This window comes from Diadema antillarum, unplaced genomic scaffold, assembly GCF_040938485.1.
Source record: "Diadema antillarum isolate AM-2024a unplaced genomic scaffold, OU_Dant_1.0 scf00000039, whole genome shotgun sequence".
Classification (NCBI taxonomy): domain Eukaryota; kingdom Metazoa; phylum Echinodermata; class Echinoidea; order Diadematoida; family Diadematidae; genus Diadema; species Diadema antillarum.
In genome coordinates, this window is record NW_027270928.1 from 551268 (window position 1) to 573984 (window position 22717).

The window sequence follows — 22717 nt, forward strand, 5'->3', positions numbered from 1 at the left end:
CATTTTGTCTTAAGTGATAACCACTTAGGCTACTTATCAATTAGTCTACTGACCAGTTAGTCTAAAGTCTAAAGTACATTTGGTGTAATGGCCATTTGGTCTAAACTCTATGACCATTTGGTCTAATGACCATTCAGTCTAACGTCTAATTGGTCTGTCCATTCAATCAAGTCTAACACCACTTAGTCTGTTTGCCAGTTGGTCTAGTCACCAGCTTGTCTAATATTTGATTCGTCTAATCATCATTCTGTCTATTATTCATTTTTAGCTCACCTGAGCCAAAGGCTCTTAAAAGTGAACTATTGCGATCGCCCTTCGTCCGGCGTCCGTCGTGCGTCGTCCGTCGTGTGTAAACTTTTTACATTTTCATCTTCTTCTTGAAAACCCTAGGACCGATTTTCATCAAACTTGGCAGGTAGCATCCCTAGGGGGTTAGGAACTTAATTTCTTAAAATGGGCACCATGCCCCACCCAGGGGGCCCCCAGAGGGGCCCAAACCCCCCAAATTAAAGAAATCTGTAAAAATCTTCTTCTCTAGAACCAGAAGTGATAGAGCTAAGTTAATACTATGAGTTAGTACATTGATGACTGTAGTTTCAAGTTTGTTCATGGCAGAATCAGGGGTGCCCCCCCTTGGGACCCAGGGGAGGGGGTGGGGAGGGGTCCTAATGGGGCCTAAATTGTACATTTTCATCTTCTTCTTGAGAACCCCATGACCAATTTTCACCAAACTTGGCAGGTAGCATCCCAACGGTTAGGATCTCAATTTGTTAAAATGGGCACCATACCCAACCCAGGGGCCCCCAGGGGGGCCCAAACCCCCAAAATGAAGGAATCTTTAAAAAAAATCTTCTGTAGAATCAGAAGTTATAGAGCTAAGATAATACTATAAGTGAGTACATTAATGACTGTAGTTTCAAGTTTGTTCATAGCAGATCCAGGGGTGCCCCTCTTTGGGGACGAGGGGGGGGGGGGGGGGGGTTGGGAAGGTCCAAATGGGGGCCTGAATTGTACATTTTCATCTTCTTCCTGAAAACCTCATGATGGATTTCGTCAAACTTGGCAGGTAGCATCCCTAGGGGGTCAGGATCTCAATTTATCAAAATGGGCACCATGCCCCACCCAGAGGGCCCCAGGGGGCCCCAATCCCCCAAATTAAGGAATCTTAAAAAAATTTGGGCCCTTATTGTACATTTTCATCTTCTACTTGAGAATGCCTGGTCAAATTTTAGTAGAGCTGTGAATAATTTAGATTAGTGACTGCGTGAAAGGTAAACTTGCGATACTCAGGTGAGCGCTAGACCCGCGGGTCTCTTGTAAGTTTCTAATTACCTTTATGTCTAATTCACATTTGAGCTAAACCCACTTTGGCTAATATCCACTTAGGCAACTTATCACTCTGTTGAATAGGCCTAACCATTTAGGCAAAGTTCATTATGGGGGGTTGAGTGATGCCGAATATCCTCGGCCACGGAGTAAAGGACTGAGCAGGGAAAGGGTTTGGGAGGTTCCAACATGAAGGATAGACTAAATAAGCGGGGGGGGGGGGGGATGTAGGACCTGTTTTTTTGCTGCCAGTTAACCACAAAAAATGTTTTCAAACAATACCACAGAGGTACATCCTCATTACTTGAATGAAAACTTTAGGCGATTTGAACCTTTACTCAGAGTATGAACCATATTTCGTTTTTTTATTTTGCGAGCAAGCGAGGCAAGCCAGCTGAAAATTCCACCTTCTAGCTATAAAAAAAAAATGTTACTTGTCCTCAAAGTACACTCAAGCAATGTAGATAGCTATATAGACATATCTGTACTTAGTTTCTCTTGACATAACAGCTGTCATCCACACAACACTTGTTCACCTTAGTTTGTGTTTATTATTGTGTTTATCTATATCTGAACTTAATTTCTTTTGACATAGCAGCTGTCATCCACAGAACACTTGTTCACCTTAGTTTGTGTTCATTTATCATCCATTTGGTGTCTATTTTTGTCATTTCTTGATTGTACAGAGTCGATGAAGGCCAGGGGCCGAAAGCTTGTATAAAATAAAGAAAGGAATTAAGCGCTACGTCAGTTCCCTTATCTCATTCTTTCGCATATATATTACTTTGATTTCGAAATACACATTTCTGTGTGATTTGGTAGAATAACTTGGCAACATAGGCCTACATGTATAATCATCTAATTTTTACAAGCACCTCCATGATTATTAGATTAATGTCTAATTAACACTTTTTTGTTGTTTATTGTAGGTTTATCAAGATGGATTTGTGTGCATTTATGGAGGAAAGAGGCATGGACAGAAGTGTTATAGAACGGATGAGAGAAGAAAAGGTGAGATCAATTTTTGAAATAGTTGGGGGGGGGGGGGGCACTGTCATTACAAGTTGGACACCATGCTCGTACATGAACTTTCAAAATGGACCCTAAACAAGTAATTAGACTTCATCTCAGAATACCCAAACAAGTATTAATTTTGTCAGGTTTTTCCCACTCTAAACAAGTAAATTAGCTGTTGTAAAAGTATACCCTTTTCCCCGATTTTGTCAAGTTTGATATCCTTTTCACTGTATGCGCATACATCATCTGTGAAACACAACCCCTTTTATGTTCTTTTCTGTACGAGCATGGTGTCCGCCTTGTAATGGAAGTGCCCCCCCCCCCCCCCCCCCCCCCCGGGGGGGGGGGGGGGGGGGGGGGGATAGTGTCCTAAGGCTTGTATAGGGGCAGTTATTATGAGAGTGGTATGATATATCTTATCCATGAAATAAACATGAAACATTTGCATTTGTATAGCCAGGGCTCCACACTAACTCTTTTGGTTAGAGGTCCAGACATCCCAGGCTCCCCTTGTATTGGGCTCTGTATTGAAATTGTTCACTTTTGGGCTCCCAGACCTGAATTTTAGGCGCCCATGTGTTCCGGGTGCCTGCTGATATCAAGCCGTGGTATAGCTAAGGAAATCGTAAAGCATAAAGGTAAAGCTTTTTATGCCTCCGCCACGAAGTGGTGCCGGAGGCATTATGTTTTCGGGTTGTCCGTCCGTCCGTCCGTCCGTCCGTACATCCGTCCACATTCGTTTACGTGAGAACTTGAGTAATTGTATCCCCCGAACAGAGTTCGGAGGATACTATGGATTTGGCCTCGTTGTGCCGCCGTCTCCGCCGCAGAGATTTTCTTGTGAGCGCTCTACCGGCTGCAGTTCTTTTCGGATCATCTTCAAATTTGGCATATAGGTGTATCATGGTAAAACAAAGAAGCCTATTGTTTTTGGTGGTGGCGCCCTTGCTTGTTCCGTCTTTATACATGAAAAGGTAAAATTTTCAGGGTCTGCTTTTGTGCACAATACTGGCCATGTTTCTTATCCGATTTTTTTCAAATTTGGTATGTAAATGTGTCATAGTCAAGTCTACACACCTATAGGGCTCACACCCATAAATATTTCCCCATAGGGATGTGTGTTAAAAATCAAATTTCAAAAAATTCTGTAAAACAGCTGGGAGAAATGAGGTGTTTCAGCTTCACTAACCTGGATAAGTTAGATATACCCTTTCATCCATCAAATTCTCAGGGTGGATAATTCAGTTCAAATTCTGTCCAGGGGTCCGCAAAGCCAGACTACGAGTTCTTATCACTCAAAAAATCACCCATTTTCCGTACACGTACCCAATGAAATATAGTCCCCTCAAATTCCACCAGAAAATCTTTCATCTTCCAACCAAAATGCAACTTGTAGAGGAATTCATACTCAATATCTACAGCTATTCAGTTTTTTGCCAAACTACATCATTGATTTTTAATCAATTTTTTTCTTCATTTATTTTGGTATCTTTGGTACGAATTTGTGAAGGGGCCTGGGGCATTCCCTTGTATTTACGGGTGTGAGCCCTATAGTGGAGGTCATATTTCTCATTTGACTTTTAAACATCATAAATGTGTTTTTGATGAGATTTGCACCTACATCATATGGGAAATTACACATTCAAGGGTCATAAAGCTTCTCAAAGGGACATTTTTGAAACTCATGCCCTTTTGAGGTTTTTAAAAAAAAATAAAACTGTAGTGTGGATCAGTTCTTCATAAGATGAATACCTAGAGGCAGGCAGTAATCTTTGATTATGGGGGTGTCATCATCACATTATTGCCTACAAAATACTTGAAAAGACTCTGTTTTGTCAAACAGACTAACTTTATGAATTTTGACCTGTTTCAGTGGTAGCCAAACAAAGAAATACATTAAAATAACACAGTCATTCAAAGTTGTGTGATACTGATGCCTGCTATGTACAAAGATCTATCTATATAACAACAACATCATAAGAAAACAAATTGTAGCCAAACAGAGTTGGGGGGGGGGGGGGGTAGAGGAGAGAGGTGGGGGGGGGGGGGGGGGGGTAGGAAGGGGAAGGGGGGAGGGAGGAAGAGATCTGACACAATAGATCAACATAAACCAGCAGAATTTGTATGGGATGAATACTTCCCATAGACTTGTGTGCATTGCATGCATCCTCTATAGGGCTCACACCCATAAATATTTCCCCATAGGGATGTGTGTTAAAAATCAAATTTCAAAAAATTCTGTAAAACAGCTGGGAGAAATGAGGTGTTTCAGCTTCACTAACCTGGATAAGTTAGATATACCCTTTCATCCATCAAATTCTCAGGGTGGATAATTCAGTTCAAATTCTGTCCAGGGGTCCGCAAAGCCAGACTACGAGTTCTTATCACTCAAAAAATCACCCATTTTCCGTACACGTACCCAATGAAATATAGTCCCCTCAAATTCCACCAGAAAATCTTTCATCTTCCAACCAAAATGCAACTTGTAGAGGAATTCATACTCAATATCTACAGCTATTCAGTTTTTTGCCAAACTACATCATTGATTTTTAATCAATTTTTTTCTTCATTTATTTTGGTATCTTTGGTACGAATTTGTGAAGGGGCCTGGGGCATTCCCTTGTATTTACGGGTGTGAGCCCTATACCTATTGGTAATGCTGCCCCCACTGTTCTACCTTTTACAGGGTCAAAGGTCACCCTGATCAGGTCAGAATTTGGAAAAGTGCTTATTTATGCAATAACTTGATTATTACTCAATGGATTTTATTTAGACTTGCTAAGGAGGCGTGTGGGTGGTCATTCTACATGTAGGACACAACAGTTTGTGGTGAGGGCGCCCTCAGTGTTCCGACTTGGATGCCATATCACATTTCTTATGTGTGTTCTATCAGCCACATTTCTTGTCCGATTTTCTTCAAATTTGGCATGTAGGTGCATTATGGTGAAATGAAGACACCTATTGTTTTTAGTGGTGGCGCCCTCGCTTGTTCCGTCTCTATACACCAAAAGGTAAATATTTCAGGGTCTGCTTGTGTGCGCGATCCTGACTGTGTTTCTTGACCGATTTTTTTCAAATTTGGTATGTACATGTAAATGTGTCATAGTCAATTCTACACACCTATACCTATTGGTAATGCTGCCCCCACTGTTCTGCTTTTACAGGGACAAAGGTCACCCTGTTCAGGTCAAAATTTGCAAAAGTGCTTATTTATGCAATAACTTGATTATTACCCAATGGATTTTATTCAGACTTGTAAAGGAGGTGTATGGGTGGTCATTCAACATGTAGGACACAACAGTTTGTGGTGAGGGCGCCCTCAGTGTTCCGACTTGGATGCCAGATCACATTTCTTGTATGTGCTCTATCAGCCACATTTCTTGTCCGATTTTCTTCAAATTTGGCAAGAAGGTGCATTATGGTGCATTATGAAGAAATGAGGACAATATGGATTTGGCCTCGTTGCGCCGCCGCGTCCGCGTCCGCCGCAGAGATTTTCTTGTGAGCGCTCTGCTGGCTGCAGTTCTTCTTAGATCATCTTCAAATTTGGCATGAAGGTGTATTATGGTAAAACAAAGACGCCTTGTAGGAAGCGGGTCCGGCAGCAGCTCCTAGACCACATATACACCAGAGACTGTGTTGTACTGCAATCAGGGGTACTACACACCTACTACAGTGATCACGACCCAGTGTATTTGAAGACTCCTACTAATAACCTGTAGTGGCACAAGGTAAATTCTGTGACAACAACTGAAAAATACCCAAAGTGCAAACATTGGTTCCCAGTTGCCACATTATTCAACAGTTTAGCCTAAAAAATCATCCAAATGGGGTATGGGGGGTGGGTTCGGGGGATACATGTGCTCGCGATCGGGTCCCCCGGCCGAGTGCTCTAGTTTTGGCTGGATTTTTACCAAACCTGGTCCAAGTATAAATTATGATGGGGCAATTACTTGATTAGATTTTGGGTGAAATCGGCTAATGGCCAAAGGTCAAAGTTCAAAGTCAAATCATGAAATTTATCCGTCAATGCAATAACTTAAGACTGGAAAGAACAAATTTCCCCAAACCTGGTCCAAAATGATGAAGTGTGATAGGGTAATCACTTGATTAGATATTGAGTGAACTAGGCCAGAGGTCAAATTTCAGAGGTCTAGTGAAATGCTCAAATTTCACCCATTTTCCATATGTTTAAAGTGGCTCCGTGTACTGTCCTGAAACTTGGCATATAATCACCAGATAATGATTATTTGCCCACTACATTAACTTGTGGTCTCACATTGGCAGTATGTACTGCACCTTATGGGAGAAAAAATGTGATACTGCGGAGGCATACCAGTCGCCCTAGCGACATTTCTGGTTTGATGTTTCAATTTTATAATATGTTTCTTTGAATACATAGTTTGAATGCATTTCTTAAGACAGTGTGTAGTTATTAACCGGTATACATGCAGCAATCAAGTAAATATAAAAGACAGCACTCGACAAATCTTGCCCACCTTTGTCAGTGACGTTCATTTTGCACATGGTTAACATGGAATGCTTCTACGTTTTGGCCTTTCCTCAATTAGCCTTGTGCTCTTTTTTGCTGAAAAAAAATTAACTCTTTTTCATATGTATTCTCTCACCTTCTTGTTATTTACAGATTGATGCTTCCATTCTGCTATTGATGGATGAGGATGAGCTCAAGAAGTTTGTGCCACTATTGGGGGATAGACTAGCACTGCGCAAATTTTCAGAAGAAAGCACTCAGAAAGTGTCTACCAGCTCATCAAAGTCTTCCAAAAAAGACTCGCTTCTTTGTAAACTTAGACAGAAATTGGGGATGAAAAGAGATAGGGAGGTTGCTGAAAATAGTAGTGGGTATGAAGACTCTGCAAGTTGTTCCTATGGGAGAGCTCATAAAATGCTAGGGAACAAAAATGCTGAAAAATTGGACAGAAGAATAGATGTCGGATGGATGGACTTTGATCATATGTTAGGCAGATACAGGCAGGTACGTAAGACGAACGGAGGAGGCATCAGATCTCTGTCTGTGTCTAAGCTATGCAAGCCTGCTGAACTGCTACAAATTGTAGAAGACCTCTTCTTCCCGGATGGCATTTCAGCTAAAGGGGAAAAAGAAAACTTTGAATGCTCCTTGGTGGACTTTCGACAGCAGCCTCTTGAAGGAGATGTTGGACAACTCTACAGCAGATCAAAAATGCCAACCCTTAGGTTTTACCTGCGCACAGTGTCCAAAGTACAGGAGCATGGCAAATCTAAGGGCAAGTCAAAGGGCAAGTCAAAGGTCAAGAAGAGGAGGACGGTTCATGTGAGGGATCATGGATATGATACAAGTAGTAGTGAAGCTGATTTGCCTGAAATTTCGCTAAATTCTGGTGAACATTCTACAAGCACCCACTCTTCATCTTCATCTGTATGTTGTCTGGAAGATGACATCACCAAGTCCAGCACCTTATTTTCGGGATTGAAGGAACTTGCAGACTCACCAACTATTTCATTTGGGCCATCGCACTCTACTCCGGTGCAGGAACAGCTCGATGTCACGATTAGGGACCCAGTTAACTCATTGCCAGCTGAACAGATATTGGCTGAAGTCATTACTGATGAGCCAACTGTATATGTAGAGCTGGTTGAAGAACAGACAAATGACTTTCCAACTAACCAAACACAATTTGAAGTTCTCCTCATTCGAAGAAGTTGTTTAATAACAGATATGATGAATGCTTTTTCGGACGAAAGCATACTGAAGGCTAATACTGTTGTCCATATGATTCTACAAAATGGGGATCTAGAGAAGGGCCAGGGTAACGGAGTATATAAGGATGCTATAACCCAATTTTGGGACGAGGTGTATGAACAGATGACAAGTGGAGACTCTTCAAGGATACCTGTCTTGAGACATGATTATGGGGAGAAGGAATGGCAGGCACTAGGACGCATCATCACAAAAGGCTGGTTGGACCACAAGTACTTTCCCATCAGGTTGGCACAAGACTTTATGGTTAATGCAATCTGGGGATCCACGTTCTGTAATGGTGACATGGTGGAGGCCTTCCTAAGTTTGCTCCCAGAATCAGAAAAGGAAGTCGTGAAATCAGCACTTAGCAATTTCCCCGAAGACAATGAAGAGCTCATTGACATCCTGAGTGGCTATGATTGTCGAAAGGTACCAACAAACGAAAACTTCAGCTGCCTCCTTTCAGAGTTGGGCCATAAGGAAATCATCCAAAAGCCAATGTACATTGCTGACTGCATGAGACCAGTCCTTCAAAACCTTCAGAATGAGCTGACCCAGGAAAGCTTAAGTGAAATATATAAGCTTCACTGTATCCGACATCGAAAAAAGTGATTGACAAGTTGGAGTTCTCAAGGGATCTCTCACCCAATGAGCAGGCGGTATCAACGTACCTGAAGAAGTACTTGCGGTCACTAAACCAAGGCATGCTGAGAAGATTTCTTAGGTTCTGTACAGGATTAGATATTCTCTCTAACTCAGATATCAGGGTTACATTCTGTTCCTTGGATGGTCTCCAGAGGAGGCCCATTGGCCACACTCTGTGGTAACGTGATAGAATTGCCATCCACCTATGATAACTACGTAGAGTTTAGACAGAGAGTTTAATCACATTCTACATAGTGGTCTATGGGTTATGGATGCTCTTTAAATACTTTTCAAGGAAAGGAGCTATACTCAAGAATGTTGTGCAGAATTACAAACTGCTAGGTTGAATGTGAAGAGAGTCACATAATCTTGAATGAACATACTCTTTTTATTGTTTCACAAAACCTATCACTGGGTAATATTTGTTTTATAAGGTTTGAATATGATTGACTTTTTTTATCAGACTGCATGGTCATTGTTGATTAAACAGGGTATATTCATATCAGACTCCTTTTTAGGGTTATGGTTACAATTATTTTACCGTTTGTCACGGTAATCTGACAGCTCTTCTGTGCTCGGAGACGAAGTGGGGACTGATAATTTTACGTGTGACCTGAGAAAGAAGCAGAATCGTATGTATATGGTAATAAAGGCTTTGGAATGATATGTATTTTTCAAAGCCTTTGTAGGTTTCATCTTATGGTGATTGAACATACCATTGTTCAAGATCAGCGCTCTAGTTGTGTATTTGGTTTGTGTTGAGGGTTTTTGACTGTAACAGTTTGCCAAAGTTAATGTTATAGTGGTTATTTTTAAAGGAAGGTTTTACTACCATTTTAGGGGTCGAAGTTAAAAGATCAATGCTCATTTTTAATGAAAATATCTACATGTTTATACTTGGGTCTAAGTATTACCTCAGAAATGGACTTTAATCTAAGTATCATGGAATGATAAATTACTGGTAAACTTTATTATTTGATCCAAGATTCAAAGTCAAAGGTCACAAAAGTCAATTTACACCAAAAAAAAAAAAATGACACGTTTGGGGGCTATTTCAGTATTGGTGTAATTGCTAGGAATGGCAAGGCTTGTTGGCAACAGATAATTGTTTGTGCAGGTACAGTGGTTTTCACAGATGGCGGAGGCCTATGTATCTGTAGTTTTTAATGTACATGTATGACTGTGCACAATTCAACCATAGGAGGGGTTGTCAATAGGATATCTTGAAAATATTATTGATTTATATGCCATTGTTTCATATTTCATGTTTCAAGGGGAATGGTATGTATACGATTTAGTAACAGAAGGCTTTGGAATGATGTGTATTTTTCGAAAGGTTTCGTAGGTTTGATCTTATGGTGATTGCACATACCATTGTTTAAATCGGCACTCTAGTTGCGTATTATGGTTTGTGTTGATGTTTATATTTTTATCTAAGGTTTTGGCTGTAACAGTTTGCCATAGTTAATGTTATAGTGGTTATTCTAGAGGAAGGTTTTATTACCATATAGGGATCAAAGTTAAAAGATCAGATGCTCATTTTAATGAAAAGTTTTACAGTTTTATACTGGGTCTAAGTACTACCTCAGAATATGGACTTTGCTTTAAGTATCATAGAGATGATATATTACTGAGTAAACTTTATTCTTTGATCCAAGATTCTAAAAATCAAAGGTCACAGAAGTCAATTTACACCAATAGATATGACACATTTTGGGGTTATTTCAGTATTGGTGTAATTGTTAGGGATGGCAAGGTTCTTGGCAACACATACAGTTGGCAGCAAAATTAATCAACCCCCTCACGTTTTATACATTATCAAACACTATAAATTGTGTTGGAATTAAGAAACAGTTTTCCAGTTATCATAAAACCTATCACATTGTATATCAATAGAAAGGATAATGTATTGCCTTTACTTTCCACCCGTTATGTAATTGTGATCACCCATGCATGAAGAAATATGATCCATTATGTAAAATAATGTATATTTTCTTACCTTTGTGTGATTATTGAAGCGTAACTTGCAAACACCAATGATCACAAATGATTTTGTATGTTTTCTGAGAGATGTGACAATACCCTTTAATTTAATACACAATTCTAGTATCTTGCAGTTGTTTCTATTTCTTTCATGAAGAAATAAAAAATAAAATTTTGATGAAAATATAATCTGTGTACAAAAGTCAACGGGAGGCAACAAAAATGAAACAGTTTTTCTTTGAAAAATGTCTATAAATATAGTAATACCTACCAAAATATTTGAAATTAGACATCAAATTATACAATATCATGTCAGCTTTCAAGAAAATGACTTATGAGCCTATATTCAAGGGCTGGCTTGCAAGTAACGCTCCAATAATCACACAAATCCAAGAAAATGTACATAAGTTTGCAAAATATAATCATTTTTTTTCACGCATGAATGAGATCTCAATTGGATAGCATGTGGAAAACAAAGATTATGTTTCCCTTACATATGCAGAGATGCCAACCGTTACGGAATATGCATGATGTGTATTTCCATATGAATTCAAGGCTTTCATCACCAGTTCATTGATGTTAGTATGGTCATTGTTGTTACGCCATCTTTCACTATTGTTCAGACAGTTGAGCAGTTGAGCTATTATTTTAATTTTGACCTCATGCATATTACGTAATGGTTGGCATCTCTGCATACGACATACAATTCACCTGCGTTTTATGATGTCTTGTTATGAATATTTCTATACTTTACAGCACAATTTGTAGTGCTATTTTATGCCCAAAATGTGACAAGGGGTTGAATAATTTTGCTGCCCAATCTGTATGTACGTGCAGGTACAGATGTTTCTGCAGAAGGCGAAGGCCTATGTATCTTGTAGTTTTTAATGTACATCTGCATGACTGTGCACAATTCAACCAATAGGAGGGGTTGTCAATAGGATATCTTGAAAAATTAATTGATTTATATGCCAATGTCTTATATTTTCATGTTTCAAGCAGAATGGTACGTGCCTATGTATACGATTTGGTAATAAAGGCTTTGGAATGATGTGTACTTTTTCGAAAGGTTTCGTAGGTTTGATCTTATGGTGATTGCACATACCATTGTTTAAAATCAGCACTCTAGTTGCGTATTTGGTATGTGTTGATGTTTATATTTTTATCTAAGGTTTTGGCTGTAACAGTTTGCCATAGTTAATGTTATATTGGTTGTTTTTAGAGGAAGGTTTTATTACCATATAGGCTGCCAAACTCTATGTACGTGCCAGGTACAGTGTTTTCGCAGAAGGCGGAGGCCTATGTATCTGTAGTTTTTAATGTACATGTAATGACTGTGCCACAATTCAAACCATAGGAGGGGTTGTCAATAGGATATCTTGAAAAAATTAATGATTTATATGCCAATGTCTTATATTTCATGTTTCAAGCAGAATGGTACGTGCCTATGTATACGATTTGGTAATAAAGGCTTTGGAATGATGTGTATTTTTCGAAAGGTTTCGTAGGTTTGATCTTAATGGTGATTGCACATACCATTGTTTAAAATCAGCACTCTAGTTGCGTATTTGGTATGTGTTGATGTTTATATTTTTATCTAAGGTTTTTGGCTGTAACAGTTTGCCATAGTTAATGTTATATTGGTTGTTTTAGAGGAAGGTTTTATATACCATATAGGCTGCCAACTCTATGTACGCTGCAGGTACAGTGTTTTTCGCAGAAGGCGGAGGCCTATGTATCTGTAGTTTTTTAATGTACATGTATGACTGTGCACAATTCAACCATAGGAGGGGTTGTCAATAGGATATCTTGAAAAATTAATGATTTATATGCCAATGTCTTATATTTCATGTTTCAAGCAGAATGGTACGTGCCTTATGTATACGATTTGGTAATAAGGCTTTGGAATGATGTGTATTTTTTGAAAGGTTTCGTAGGTTTGATCTTATGGTGATTGCACATACCATTGTTTAAAATCAGCACTCTAGTTGCGTATTTGGTATGTGTTGATGTTTATTATCTAAGGTTTTGGCTGTAACAGTTTGCCATAGTTAATGTTATATTGGTTGTTTTAGAGGAAGGTTTTATTACCATATAGGCTGCCAAACTCTATGTACGTGCAGGTACGTGTTTTCGCAGAAGGCGGAGGCCTATGTATCTGTAGTTTTTAATGTACATGTATGACTGTGCACAATTCAACCATAGAAAGGGTTGTCAATAGGATATCTTGAAATTAATGATTTAATAATGCCAATGTCTCAGTATCAAAAGAATAATCTAAAATACAAAAAAGTCTAATGATCCAGTCATCCATTGTTGAAGTAATGATATAATTTTTTATGTGGTAACTTTGCAAACACACATAAAGAATCATTTCACACAGACTCTTTGCATACTTTACCATCAGAGCGAGGATTTATTTAATATGATGATGGTCAAAGATTTGAAAATATCTGATATGGCTGAGCAACAGTTAGCTGTGTAGCTACAGTAACATGGTCTATCCACACTGTGCAATTCAATTAGTTTTACTGATATAATGTCATAGAGGTTAAAAGGTATGGTCTTGAAAATATAAATATGGCTAATGGAAAGCAATAAAACACTCGAACAGCATGGTTATAAGGCATTTATAAACCCCGAAGAGGATATTTTGTGAACACATGGTCTGACTATTCTGTGTTATTTAATTGTTTGGTTATTTACAGTCAGAAAAAAAACATGAGGGCCTTACATTATATTTTACATTGCTCAAAAAGGTGTGTAAATAGTTGACACACAGTATGCAAGTTACATGTACGTACGTTATTGTATAGTCATATAATATTTGTGTAGCAATTACTGTTCAGGGCGTATATATTCAAGACCAGTGCTTTTAAAGGAAAATTAGAAGCAGCAACACTCATAAGATTAAAGGACATGATTCATCCTCAACAAGTCATTACCATCTTTTAGTGTCCTTTGTTGTTTCAGTAGGGTTGTACCAACCATTTCCCACAATATTAGTGTAAGCGGTAAAATGTGTTCATAAAACATCTACATGTAGTTTATACAGTGGAAACTCGGTAAAAAGAGATCTGATATAACAAAACTCCTGATAAAAAAGATGTAAAAATTCGGTCCCAGCTCTCTATAACTTATTGTTTAATAAACCTGCTATATAAACTAGATTACTGCTATAACAAGGTACATGTATTTTTGATGGTCCCTAGCACCTCGTTATACTGAGTTCCATTGTATACACATGTATTTAAAGCAGAAAAATAAAAAAACAATTAATAATATTTCTCCGGGACTGTCTTATATAAGTTTGGGTGAGATATGAGGACTCAAATATAAGCATATGTACATGAACTTGCCACAATCAAAACACTTCAAATAAAACATTTTCATTCAGCTTGTTATGTCATTAACTGTCGTTCATATTTAACACCGAATAAACAAGAACACTCCCGTCTCAGTAAAGTATATTTTTATTGTAAGATAGTAGCCTTTGAAAGAAATTAATTCAAGAACTCAGGATAATGAACAAATAGCATTACCGTAAAAAACGTAAGCATCAGTTTGGCATTGTGATATGATATCACTTTTTATCAAAGTTATTATAAAGTCCTTTATACAAATATAGGAACACTTATTGCTACCCTCTGTTATTCATGAAGAAATAGAAATATGGATAATACTAAACACAACAAAAAATGTTTACCCCCAAATGAAAGTAGCATAACTTTTGAACGGTGTTTAGTAACAAAATTTGCAGATAGTCTTAATAAACTCTTCTCAAAGCATGTGTGCAAAAATGAGCATGATTTTAATTGTAACGCCTGAATGGTCACACATGAAACAAAAAAATACCACTTTTTTAAAATCACATATGAATCCATTTTGGGGATAAAAACTGAACAAATAATGGGTAAAACCTATACTTGGATGGATGTGTATTAGTGTCTTTTTGTTATGTTATCAATTATCACACTCTATCCTACTAATCTAGGCACTTTTTACGATCCGATTGCAAAATTGACTTTTTTTTTTGGCGAAAAATGCACTTCCCAATATTTTCACGAAAATCAAGCTTAACCCACCAAAAGGCGTTAAAAAGAGTTGCTTTCCTTGAAAATATGTCCATCCATGCGCAAAACTAATGGTCAGATGAATAGGAGTCTGAAGATTGGTATAAAAGCAAAATTTTTACTTTTATTGTACACGAGAACCATAATTTTAATAATTTTTGGTACATATGGTGCTCGTAAAAATACCCTTGTGACTTTTAAAAAGTGACATTTTTTCTTGACCATTGTTCATTCATGAATATAGGATTATGCTGATTTTTACACATACGATAACAATATAGTTGATTAATATCACCTGCAAATTTTGTTACTTGACACTTCCCCGTTAAAAAGTTATGTCACTTTCCTTAGGGGGTAAAAACTTTTTTGTTGTGTTTATATGCAGATCATTTTAAGCAATGTGGTGAATATGTGAATTAAAAATAACCGGATCAGACGCTTCAGTCTTCTAGTCTTCTTTGAAGAGAGAAAAGATGTCATTATGGGGAAAGATATGAATAAGTCTTGGTTGCTGATCCAAGCACTGTAGAAAAATATCTACTTGTGTTTTTCATCTAATATCAAAATACACATGCAATTAATGCAAAATACTCTGATTAAATCATCCTCAGCAAGTGCATTCTCAAAGTATGATATAGGTTCAGTCCTTCTTCGCTATTCTGCGGTACAGGTAGTTGTTCTTCAGTCATCAGGATCGAGCAAAGGTCAAATATGTCTCTGTCACAAGGGTACTGACTTTTGAAAGTACATTCTTCCTCGCATACTTCAACCTCATCGTTTTCCAACGGGACAAGAAAATCCTGTGTTCCATACACCTGGGGTGTCCTGTACATCACGTTGGGGCGACCAAATGGTCCACACTGGTTCCTTGATTGGCTGATTCTATGAGCGTTCCATTCCTTAGCAACCTTGTCCAGTTCTTCCTGTTCCATATACAAAGAAGAAGAAAATAATAAATATTAGTATTATATATAAATATTTGATAAAAATATACTTTTTCATTTCTTTAAGGATTTATCGCTAACATATTTTAAGAGATTTCAGCTGACAAGTATCGTCAGTTATGGAGTGGGTTATCCATGGTGAAGTACTGAGAAAATATCAAAACCCTCCAATGGCGTAGGTAGGATTTCATTTCAGGGGGGCGGTAAGGATGAGCACGCGAAGCGTGCAAATTACATACCGCGCGCGCCCTAGGGGGAGGTTGCGGGGGGGGGGGTTAACTCTCGCGTTTTTATATTAAGCAACGTAATGATAATAATCATAATCACAATAATAATAATAATAATAATAATAATTATAGTAATGATAACAACAACTGGATTTTATGGCGTCTTTTCCAGATAGACCAGGAGCTGGCTGCTGGTCAATTTACCCCATCAAGCCCAAAAGGTTTGACCCCTCAAAGTTACTGGGGCCACCCCCCTCATTACAAAACTGGGCGTCAGCCTGATACCTGAGGGCGGGGTCGTCCCCCAGGGACCCCCCCCCCCCCCCAAAATGGCCCCCGGCGGGTGTAATTTACCCCATGGAGCCCATGGACCAAACCTGGTCTAAAAGAATGGCCTAGGGGTGTACATAATAAAAATATAAAAACTGACAAAATATCTGGTCGGGAAAGGGGTTGCCAGACCCTCCCCCCCTGGGCCCCCCCCCCCCCCCCCCCCCCTGGCGGGTGTAATTTACCCCACGCAGCCCATGCACCAAACTTGGTCCAATGAAAGTATTATGGGTGCATGTACACAATGAAAATATAAAAACTGACACGATATCTGGTTGGGAAAGGGGTTGCCAGATCCCCTCACCCCCCCCCCCCCCCCCCACCACCGCCCATTACACCCCTTCGTGGGTTTAATTTAGCCAACAGCACCCATGGTTCAAATTTGGCTGGGGGAAAGTAGGCCCCATTATGGGTGTGCAAAAAATAAAGATAAAAGCTGACAAAATATCTCACAAAGAGTAATCAAACATATCCCCTACCTTTGCTACCCCCCCCCCCCCCCCATTTTTTAGGGTGAAGGGCCTATACGGTTTGGAGAGGTATAAATGAGTGTGTCATAAAAAGTAATGGAACTTCTTGAATTAAGATGAAGTTATGACAACAGAAGCATTGTGTGTGACATATATCCACATGCCCCATCCCACTCCCTCCCCCAAAAGAATGGAGTTATCGATATCCACACTAGAAACATACTCAGACAGTGCAGACCTTTGCCTAGCAGCTCATTTCCACCCATCCACACAAGTCATGATAAAAACTGCCAAATTTCCCATATAAAAGCCTTTTGCTTTTAAATGCCATCAACTTCCAGCTGTGTGGTAGTGCATTATACCTTGAGCACATGCCTTTACCTTATAGTGTGCATGTATGCAAACCTCAAATTCATGCAGCTTGAACTCCCAATTCCATTGATCTTATCTGCCGTAAGATAAAAATCATCAAAATTTCATAAAGATTCCCGGATCACTACCAAAATTTATATTTATCATCTGTTTTTAAAATGTAATTGTGTTATTATCATCTTTTTATACAAGTTTCATCCAAATGTGTTCTCAACCTTTCAAGTTGTTTTGCATACAAACAATACTGTAATGCAGACAATACTAAATAAAGTAACATAAAACCTCAAGTGGCAGAAATAATCACAACTGTATCCAACATCCTACAGTTCAACTGTGTTACCATGCATGTGGAGCAAGCTCATGTACAACAGTACAAGAAACTGTATACCTGTGATACAAAATTGTACATGCAGTGGGTGCATAGGCCATAGTGTGGTTAATTGCATGCATATATTTGTATGTTGTATACATTTTACTTGTTGCATGCAATTATACATTTCGAAGATTGGCAACATGTGTATCATCAGTCTGCAAACAATAAAAAGGCGGTGTTTTCCTGACCTTGGTAAGTGAACTGGGCTTTCCTATTGTAGGTACTATACTGGTAGGCCCCTATGACAGTAGTACATGTATTTCATCACTGGATGACAATTGGTGTCAGTAACAGAGCAACAAAGAAAGGTCAAGAGTCTAGATCTTGGACTAGATCTAAGTCTCAAATATGCTATGATATGGCTAGATATCTAACGTTAGACCTATATTTCCTATACATGCTATAGCTTGTAGAGTACCTAGTACTATTTGGCGAAACCAAAATGAACTGGAACAGGGGATGGATTATCAGCGAGATGTAGTGTATTATGAGTCATAACTGAAAAACCAATAAATAGAACATCAATGTTCTCAGCCTATATAGGTTTAAGTGTCAAAAGTGTGCATTGCTTTAAATTTGCATAGAACACTTAAACCCTGAATTTGTTAAAGTCACTGCACTTCCTATCATTCATAGCTAGAGTCAAAAAGGCAGAATTATACTACATTTCAATTTCTCTATCTAATAGACAACTTTGACTTTAGGATTAGAAATAGCCTTATTAATAGCTATATGTATCATAAGTGTTGAAGATGCAGATGTTCCAGTGAATGAATACTTGCAGAATTGGGTATGAAGATTAGGCAAATAATCTGAAACTCTCTTTGAATATAGCAAAAGAAATAACAAACTGCCTGACTAAAGTTGCAAATATTGTGATGTCAATAACAGTCTAACAGTACATGCAGCATGTCTACCATGCTAGAAACATGGACAGAGAGCCTTAATGAAGAGCTGTGACCAAATGAAGCCTCAAATTGCTTAAATTGCAAATCAAAACCATTGGTAGTAAGATAATATTTTAAATACCTGCAAAAATATAGGAATCTGTACCAAAGGTCATTAACTTACACCTCTGTTAGAACCAAAGCTATAATTGTGCATTGCTACAGTATTTATGCTCAACTCTGAGTTTGTTTACACTGATGTATGAGGCGAAAGTACATATAAGCTTGCTTTCACTTCAGTTGTTTGTTTTCTATACCTTGTGCAGCTCTCATAGTTTACAGGTATAAACCTCTGTTGGTTGTCAATGAGTCTGCACAAAGACTACTACATGCACCACACTGGCACTGCAGCCTCTTCTGGGAGAGGCTACAACACAGGGACAGTTTGTTATTTCTTTTGCTATATTAAAAGAGAGTTTCAGATTATTTGCCTAATCTTCACACCCAATTCTGCAAGTATTCATTCACTGAAACATCTGCATCTTCAACACTTTACACATATAGCTATTAATAAGGCTATTTCTAATCCTAAAGTCAAAGTTGTCTATTAGATAGAGAAATTGAAATGTAGTATTTTGCCTTTTTGACTCTAGCTATGAATGATAGGAAGTGCAGTGACTTTAACAAATTCAGGGTTTAAGTGTTCTATGCAAATTTAAAGCAATGCACACCTTTGACACTTTAACCTATATAGGCTGAGAACATTGATGTTCTATTTATTGGTTTTTCAGTTATGACTCATGATACACTACATCTCGCTGATATAAATCCATCCCCTGTTCCAGTTCATTTGGTTTCCCCAAATAGTACTAGGTATACTCTACAAGCTATAGCATGTATAGGAAATATAGGTCTAACGTTAGATAACTAGCCATATCATAGCATATTTGAGACTTAGATCTAGTCCAAGATCTAGACTCTTGACCTTTCTTTGTTTGCTCTGTTACTGACACCAATTGTCATCCAGTGATGAAATACATGTACTACTGTCATAGGGGCCTACCAGTATAGTACCTACAATAGGAAAGCCCATCAGTTCACTTACCAAGGTCAGGAAAACACCGCCTTTTTATTGTTTGCAGACTGATGATACACATGTTGCCAATCTTCGAAATGTATAATTGCATGCAACAAGTAAAATGTATACAACATACAAATATATGCATGCAATTAACCACACTATGGCCTATGCACCCACTGCATGTACAATTTTGTATCACAGGTATACAGTTTCTTGTACTGTTGTACATGAGCTTGCTCCACATGCATGGTAACACAGTTGAACTGTAGGATGTTGGATACAGTTGTGATTATTTCTGCCACTTGAGGTTTTATGTTACTTATATATAGTATTGTCTGCATTACAGTATTGTTTGTATGCAAAACAACTTGAAAGGTTGAGAACACATTTGGATGAAACTTGTATAAAAAGATGATAATAACACAATTACATTTTAAAAACAGATGATAAATATAAATTTTGGTAGTGATCCGGGAATCTTTATGAAATTTTGATGATTTTTATCTTACGGCAGATAAGATCAATGGAATTGGGAGTTCAAGCTGCATGAATTTGAGGTTTGCATACATGCACACTAAAGGTAAAGGCATGTGCTCTAATAATGCACTACCACACAGCTGGAAGTTGATGGCATCTAAAAGCAAAAGGCTTTTATATGGGAAATTTGGCAGTTTTTAGCATGGGATTGTGTGGATGGGTGGAAATGAGCTGCTTGGCAAAGGTCTGCACTGTCTGAGTATGTTTCTAGTGTAGATATCGATAACTCCATTCTTTTGGGGGAGGGAGTGGGATGGGGCATGTGGATATATAATGTCACACACAATGCTTCTGTTGTCATAACTTCATCTTAATTCAAGAAGTTCCATTTATTACTTTTTATGACACACTCATTCATACCTCTCCAAACCGTATAGGCCCTTCACACTAAAAAATGGGGGGGGGGGGGGGGGGTAGCAAAGGTAGGGGATATGTTTGATTACTCTTTGTGAGATATTTTGTCAGCTTTTATCTTTATTTTTTGCACACCCATAATGGGGCCTACTTTCCCCCAGCCAAATTTGATCCATGGGTGCTGTTGGCTAAATTAAACCCACGAAGGGGTGTAATGGGCGGTGGTGGTGGGGGGGGGGGGGGGGGGGGGGTGAGGGGATCTGGCAACCCCTTTCCCAACCAGATATCGTGTCAGTTTTTATATTTTCATTGTGTACACCCATAGTACTTTCATTGGACCAAGTTTGGTGCATGGGCTGCATGGGGTAAATTACACCCGCCAGGGGGGGCCCAGGGGGGAGTTTTGTAATGAGGGGGGTGGCCCCAGTAACTTTGAGGGGTCAAACCTTTTGGGCTTGATGGGGTAAATTGACCAGCAGCCAGCTCCTGGTCTAAGAGGATACAAGGCGCTATTTTCCAGCTATCCCGTGACATAAGATTGATTGTGATTGGTTTAAAAAGGGGCCCTTTTCAAATTTTATGTTTAGTGCACAATGTTGGTAAAAGTTGAGCCATGAAATATAAATTTATTTTATTTTGTTATTTTGGGATGAATGCAGAACATACCTCCATCCAAATATTAAAGGCTTAAGTGAGCTATTGGGATCGCTCGACCTCGACCAACACTTCTAGAGCTGGTTAACAGCATGAACACATATCAATTTACCTGAATTAGATTCATGAAACAAAACTGCAGCAGTGACTTGTCCAGGTGATCTCCAGTAAAGTGACCTTGATCTTTCACTTGTCCAAACATGTTCAGCCAGAACTGTATAGAGTGCTTTCTAAGGACGCCCCACCAACTCTCTATTCTTTGGTTATGCTGGCTCGTTCCTTGCATAAAACTCTTTTCAGACGCAAGTGGGTCGTCACCATTTCTGCGCAGAAATTGTTGCATTTGGCGGACAGTGTTATTCTCTGTTCCAAAATCTGATCGAATGACACGAGGACATCCCATCTCTTTCCTAACCGTTTGCATGTAGTATCCAGCTATTACTCTGGGATTACTGTTTGTCGTGTAAGCTTCTAGCCAAACTACCTTCCTTGAATAGCCATCTACACATCCATTAATGCAGATTCCAAAAGGTTTCAATTTGTCATAGGAGTCTAGATGCCATATAAAGTTTGGTCCCCGTCCTCGATATAAACGCCTTCGTAGCCTTCTACGTGATCGGTATTCAAGACCTATTGGGTCTAACACTCCGAGTAGATGCCGAACAGTTTCTTTGTCAATGTTGATACCATTTTGGATGCATTTCAGGTGCATCCATCGATAACCATGTAAGCTCCCTGAACTCTGAAGTTCCTGTAGAATAAAGCAAGCTACATCTAACTCATCAGTATGGTTTTTACGACGATAAAGACCAAGGTCTCGCAACTTTCTGTTCAGTGTTCGTTTGCTTATCGCTACATTGTGATTGAACAAAAGAGAAGCAATGATTTCGTTGTAGTTATATCCTAAATTAAAGTAATTCCGAACCAAGCCTGCACATTCCATTCAACCACAAGAAGTTCTTCTTCCAAAGGATCGTGAGATACATTGAAAATGTAAAAAGGTATAGCTATAATGCAGCTCCAGATGTCCTGTCCTGCACGCTTGACCGGCCATCAGTAATGGTTATGTATTTGTAACAACGTGATTTTCGTTAATAGAACGTAACATGCAGACTACGGTAATCTGTAATAACAGATTATAATCTGTTATTACAGATTATAATCTGTTTAAACAGATTAGAAGAAATACCGTAATCTGTTTAAACAGATTAGAAGAAATACTGTAATCTGTTTAAACAGATTATGGTATTTCTTCTAATCTGTTATTACAGATTATAATCTGTTATAACAGATTAGTAGAATTACCGTAATCTGTTATAACAGATTATAATCTGTTTAAACAGATTAGAAGAAATACCGTAATCTGTTTAAACAGATTAGTAGAAATACCGTAATCTGTTATAACAGATTATAATCTGTTTAAACAGATTAGAAGAAATACCGTAATCTGTTTAAACAGATTAGAAGAAATACTGTAATCTGTTTAAACAGATTATGGTATTTCTTCTAATCTGTTATTACAGATTATAATCTGTTATAACAGATTAGTAGAATTACCGTAATCTGTTATAACAGATTATAATCTGTTTAAACAGATTAGAAGAAATACCGTAATCTGTTTAAACAGATTAGTAGAAATACCGTAATCTGTTATAACAGATTATAATCTGTTTAAACAGATTAGAAGAAATACCGTAATCT

The 22717-nt window shown here is 38.4% G+C and overlaps 1 protein-coding gene and 1 pseudogene across 1 annotated transcript; one reads left to right on the forward strand and one right to left on the reverse strand.

Moving 5' to 3' along the window:
- Nucleotides 1-1547: 1547 nt before the first annotated feature.
- LOC139711049 (uncharacterized) lies at nucleotides 1548-9014 on the forward strand (annotated as a pseudogene).
- A 4993-nt stretch (nucleotides 9015-14007) lies between these two features.
- On the reverse strand, nucleotides 14008-22192 carry LOC139711059 (uncharacterized). Its single transcript, XM_071622981.1, has 2 exons — nucleotides 21129-22192; nucleotides 14008-15710 (listed from the first exon to the last, which is right to left on the reverse strand). Exons 1-2 carry the CDS (start codon nucleotides 21957-21959, stop codon nucleotides 15384-15386), a joined length of 1158 nt encoding a protein of 385 aa, XP_071479082.1. The 5' UTR covers nucleotides 21960-22192; the 3' UTR covers nucleotides 14008-15383.
- Nucleotides 22193-22717: the final 525 nt, after the last annotated feature.

Excerpts from the sequence above, each read along its gene's own strand:
- LOC139711059 (XM_071622981.1), bottom strand. The coding sequence starts at position 21,959 with ATGGAATGTGCAGGCTTGGTTCGGAATTACTTTAATTTAGGATATAAC. Across the intron at positions 15,711-21,128 it reads GTTTCATGAATCTAATTCAG|GAAGAACTGGACAAGGTTGC; the intron begins GTAAATTGATAT and ends TATATGGAACAG.